We start from the raw sequence: 6,006 nt of genomic DNA on the forward strand, positions 1-6,006 counted from the left end.
TGTTGATGTTGCATTACAGTTTAGCCACATGTTTAGGATCATTAACAGTATGCCAGAAAAGTCTGGATTACTACACGCAGCACCCTATACATTCAGTCGTTGTTGAAGACAAGCATGCCACACAGGCCTGCTTGAACTTGCTTGGTAAGTTTGGCAGCATGGAACTTATGGGGGAGAATGCATACCTGCTATGTTTACATGTAGATGTTGGGGGAAAACATCAATGCACAAAAGAAAATCATCATTTGTTGAACAATTCTTTCTTTTCACAACTGTTACAGCTAACTTTTGCTAACCTTTGGTTACGGTTTTAAGTGATTTGGGAGTTTGGTGTAGTTATAATATACCTTTTTGCACTTCTTCTTCTACTTTAGCCTGCTTCACTCCAATGCAGGAGAAAAGCCCTCTTCACCAACTTTCCAGTCCATTCTATCTTGAGCTATTCTCTGCCAAGGAATGCTGTTTTTTGGTGTTAACCAAAGAATTAAAGAAAGAGAATCAGCAATTGAGCGCCATCTTGATACAGGCATGAAGCAAAAAATGGGGGTATTCGGTTTCCCTTGGAATGTACTCGATCGGGCATTCGTTGTCATGCAAGCGCGACATGGATGAAGGGCGCATTTGAGAGACGCATTTGATGCGACCTACATGCGAGTACCAAGACGCTTCAGATGAGATGCAGAATTGTTTTTGTTCGTCTCTGCATACCGTCGGCAAGGACCCGAATACCCCCAATTTTCTCCCCACAGCTGACGGTGCAATTGTACGTGGCGGTATAGGGAGTCTTGGTTCTCCTTCTCTAATTCTGTGGTGTTAACTCATCCCTCCATCTCCTGCTTTGTCTCCCTCTTCTTCTGGTTAGGAGTCTAGGAGTCCAATCTGTTGCTCTGTGTGTCCATCTGTTAATTGTCATAACTCCAGTCCAGATGTCCTGCCCACCTCCATTTCTTTGATTTGATGATCAACATAATATCATCCTGCATTCCTGATTTCTGTCTTATCTGTATTTGTATGCTATGTTGCACTGTCACAAGTTAACCACCGTTTGAGAGCTTTTGTTTCAACTTGTCTGTCTCAAACCTTGCTGTCTTTAGCCCCATGGACACTACTGGCCGAATTATCAGCCTCTAAAAACTATTTTAATTGGTTACAAATTTTAAGAGGCATGTATTATGTATTAAGCCAATCAGAGATATGGTATAAGAATAGCCAATTGGGCTGATAGGGAGTAAGCTTAAAATTGCTCAGAGATGTAAAAACTCTATTTTGATTGGTTACTCAGATGATTATATCATATAATTAACCAATCAGAGACACTGTATGAAAAGCAGTAGTGCTCATGAGGTTCAGTTTAGTGATGCTGTGGTTTGGTGGTGAGCTGTTGTCTCTCTATCTGCTACTCTGAAATACTTCATTCTTGGGTGGTGTAAAGCCCTAGCAGGATCCTATATCATATCTTCCCACGTGTTATTTTGTACAAGCAAATTCCATAAATATGTGGGCATTAGCCAACGAAAAGAAGAAACGCTGTTCTACAGGGTTAACAAAAATGTTAATGATGATGGTGACAATGGCGACAACAACATTGACTTTTGGTGACGAGCATGCGTTTCAAAATCACATGGGAGTCTTTTAGTGACAAGCGATGTTGGAAAAGAGGCACATAACAGCTGAATATATATATGTGTCACTTCCAAAATTTAAGTGCCCCCATATTATATTTTCCCAGTATATTTTCAAATGTTTGTAATCGAGACCAAATCATTTTGTAAGAATAAGAATTCACATGCTAATGCTGCTGTTGTGCAATGAATTAAGCATTATAGTGTGAGGACTTTGTGTTGCTCCGATTTTCAGAATGCATCATATACCGTATTCGTCCGAGTATAGTCCCACGTTCGAGTATAGTCCCACCCCCCATTTTTCAATTTTTTTGTTTTTAAATTCGAGTATAATCCCACCCCCAATTTTGAAAAATTTTCACCTAAAAAACAGGTAGAACTATACTCGGACCAATACGGTAATTGGGTGTGTTTGGTAAAAAAATGCCTGCCCAACCAACCCAGCATCAGAATACTGTCCTCCGGATAATAGGGTATTCTTTGTTCATCGCCTTAGCCTCTTTCTGTATATATAATGGTACCAGTCTAATTGGTACATCTCCAGCTATAATAGCTTCCTGGCATGTTTTGAAAGGTGAGTATTGTACCACATGATCATATACATAGGCTTAGGAACCAGGGGGCTGGAGGGGCTCAGCCCCTCAATAATTTTAAGTGTGGCAGCCCCCCTCGCATAATCCTAAGTGAAGTTAAAAAATTGTGATAAAATAGAGGGTGTTTGTGACCTATATTTTGCAAAATTTTCTGACTCCGAGGCACCCCCCAAGACTACCCACCAAATTTGTTTCAATTTTCAGGCCCCCCCCCCATGTTGAAAATCTTCCTTAGCCAATGATATATGTTGCATTTGTTTCTCCAACAGATGACCACAGAATGCTAGTGGAGTTGGCGTGCGGTGCAGTGTTAGCAGCCATCTATGAGGACGTCATTCCTAAACTACAGAAAGAAGGCAAACTAAAAGATAACATAGAATCCGCTGTGGTAATTGTATGTGGTGGTGCATCTATGACACTACAGGCTTTATTGGACTATAAAAAAACTGTTGGCATTGAGTAGGATTTGTTAAATTAATACATATTTAATTCAAAACCCTCTGTATTCAGGACACTTTTAATCCCATGGGCAATACATAGTACTGCTTTTTCTTACATCTGAGTAACCAAATTATTGACATTTTCGGTAAATCCCATAAGCCTTTATTTTATTTTATTTTATTTTATTTTATTAGATCTTATTTTGCCTGGGGAACAAACTCAGTGGTCCACACTGATTTCCAGTCTGGCCCAGGGGTCAAACAAAATACACCAAAAATACAAATGAAATACATACAAAAGAAATTTTGTCTTTGCGGGTAGACCTGTGATGTCGTCATATGACGTCACGCCGATGTGCAAATCATGTAGCGAACATTGTTACTGTGAAGTGTGCAGTAACGATGTGTGCATTCAGACATAACAAAGTCACAGGTCTCCCCGCAAAGGCTTATGGGATTTAACAAAAAGGTTAATCAAAATAGAGCTTCTAGGTTTCTAAGCAGTTTTAAGCTTAATCCCCTTAAAGCCTACTGACTATTCTTAATTTGTGATTAGCTCAATACATGATATAGCCTTCTTTGTGCAGCACAACTGAGAAAAGGCATTGACATCAAACTTGAGGTGAGCCAAAGTTTGCCTGTAAGATCTATTTTGATTGGTTGCAAAGAGAGTATATCATGAATTCAGCCAATCAGAAATATGGTAAGAATAGTCGGGAGGGCTGAAGGGGAGTATGCTTTAAAAGCTCCTGAGAAATCTAAAACTTATGTTTTGATTGGTTACTCAGATGATTTTATCATGTAATTACCCAATCCAGAGCACTATAAGAAAAAACAGTTGTGCCCATGGAATTATACAGGGTGACAAGCAGAGACTGTAATAATCATTCTGCAGTGACTTATGTGTGTGTGAAGAAGCAGCTTATGTATGGTATGTATATAAATTGGGCGGTCACAATTATCCTAATTCTGCAATAGTAAGTGATTTTAATCAGGTTCAAATTATATATTTGCTGAAAATTATGTACAAAATTATCAATATTTTATCATCATGAAATTTAGGTCACAACATAATGTAAATCGTAAAATAAACAACAATAACAATATTTATCTTGTTTTTTTAATCGTTATCATTTTATTGTTCATCTTGATTGGTGGTACCCAGGAGGTTTGCCTTACATGGTTGAGGGTCAAATATATAAATATATGAGAAGTCAGAAATAAATATCGTTCCAAAACAAAATGCACAAACAAATTCTGTAAATCTACCTCTTGACATTTGAACTCAGCCATTAATGAGCAGTTTGCTGACTTACTGCAATGATCCCCTGGTTGCAGGGGTAGGTTCAGATCTTAGTTGATACCATTTATCACACCAGTAGTGCTGAAATTAGCCCTAAACGGGACTAAAATTGAGAAAATAAGTCCTATATATGCAAGACCTGGAGATCATAGGATGAACCCAGTTGCCTACCCTTGCTTAAAGTATTTATAATACCATTTCCAGGACTTTCACTGTTACTAAAAAAAAGGATTTTTTTTTCAAAATTTTATAAACTTTTGATATCCTCTCAGGAACTTTGTTTTTTACAATATTGGGTAGACACATTTTATTATGATTCACCAATAAGAAAATCTATTTGCAGAAAAGTAAAGCGTACATGTGAACTATGCATACTCTGTCATTAGGGTAAATATGGCCAATTTTAGGAAACAAGGGCCAAAAACATGCCCTTTAGGGTATATGTTTGTATGCTGTGACAAAAAAAGCCTTGTACTAAGACTAATTTCAGGCTAAGCATTCTAAGTTTTTGTTAAACACATTTCTATAATATTTTTAAACCAATTATTAAAATTCACATAAAATACTAAAATCATGAGCAAACTCATAGCCTAAAGCCAAAAGTTTGAATGCTTTATATAGCATGTGTTTGGCCTATTTCCCCCTCAACTTGTAAAAATGTTAAAATTGTACTTTTATTGCCAGTAAACTAATTAAATAATTAGGATTTGGCTATGTTTCATTTGGCAAAACAGGATAAAAATTTTCAATACCTTCCAAAAACTGTTAGTTTTCTGGAATATGGATTAGTTCAACATTCTGAGGAAGAATATCGGCAAGACATAAACTGTCATGTTAGTGAAGTTACTACATTGGTATTGAGAACGTAACATTGCAATCTACAGGGTATATCAAAATAAAGTATACACTTTGAAAAATGCCACTAGATTAAAAAATATAATGTATTTGGTTAAAATGCTATAGTTGATCTGAATCAACATCTTGTCATCCCATAACTGTAAAATCACTGGCGCGTGACCATTAATAAGGACGCAGTGGCTATTTTTGTGAGCCAAGTAAAAATGCAGTTACGCGAAGTCAATTAAAATCCAAGCAACATGAAAATAGCACAGTTAACTACTCTCTTTACAGTAATTGACCGTCTTAGTCTTCCACATGGTCACCAGGGCATGGCCACTATTCCTCTGTATGCAGATATCAGCTCTCCTCAACATGGTATTCACACCATGTCTTATGAGAGGTCTGTCCTGCCTGGGGATGTCAACTTGTGCAATTATGTGTCTCTGGAGTTCATGTCTGCAGGAGGACTTGTGAAATCCTTTGATTTTAGGGGTTTTGAGGTTTAACATCAAGAGATCTTAGGGGCCATTCCACATGGTGCTTTAAATCACACAATTGCCATACAAAAGGCATTCTGCCAATTACTGTAAATAAAGTGGTGAAACTGTGATTTTCATGTTATTTTAACTGACTTTGTGCAACTGCATTTTTACAAGGCTCTCAAAAATAGCCACTGAGTCTTTATTAATAGTCACTCGTTCATGATTTTACAGTTGTGGGAGATCAAGATGTTGATTCAGCTGTCATCTAAATAATTTTGACCAAATACCTCATTTAAATCTAGTGGCATTTTTCAAACTGTATACTTTATTTTGATACACCCTGTTTTTACAGATGTATGTATGTTTAAGGGCATCATGTGCAAATGATACAGGTTTATTCCCATATAAGGTCATTATTCTTATTATTTATTATTATTATAGGTATTTTATTTTTCACATATCATGACCAAATGGCCAAATTACATATTAAAACATTAAAAAATATTGAACGCTAAAATTAAAAGACATCAAAAACAAATTGCACACATTAATACTGACTTTGACCAAATATTGCACAGGTATTGAAAAACATCAAAATATAAATTATTATTATACTAAATTTCAAAACATGACAAAAATATTATAACTGCTGCACCAGACTATTAAAAGGGCATTCATGTCACTGAAGAACAATACCAAGAAGAGATTACTGGTTTAAGATATCAA

The 6,006-nt window shown here is 36.6% G+C and overlaps 1 protein-coding gene across 4 annotated transcripts in view; it reads left to right on the top strand.

Moving 5' to 3' along the window:
* LOC140164937 (L-serine dehydratase/L-threonine deaminase-like) overlaps positions 1-6,006 on the top strand; it is a 117,895-nt gene that overhangs the window by 12,046 nt on the left and 99,843 nt on the right. The window contains exons 7-8 of one of the 4 annotated variants that reach the window (XM_072188336.1): positions 20-144; positions 2,485-3,833. In XM_072188336.1, the coding sequence (XP_072044437.1) occupies positions 20-144; positions 2,485-2,678 (319 nt within the window). In that variant the 3' untranslated portion in view covers positions 2,679-3,833. Of the gene's footprint in view, positions 1-19; positions 145-2,484; positions 3,834-6,006 lie in introns of those variants that run through there. The other 3 variants (XR_011860608.1, XM_072188334.1, XM_072188335.1) reach the window with 3 other exon arrangements.

The sequence above is a fragment of the Amphiura filiformis genome, chromosome 11 (genome assembly GCF_039555335.1).
Source record: "Amphiura filiformis chromosome 11, Afil_fr2py, whole genome shotgun sequence".
Lineage (NCBI taxonomy): Eukaryota > Metazoa > Echinodermata > Ophiuroidea > Amphilepidida > Amphiuridae > Amphiura > Amphiura filiformis.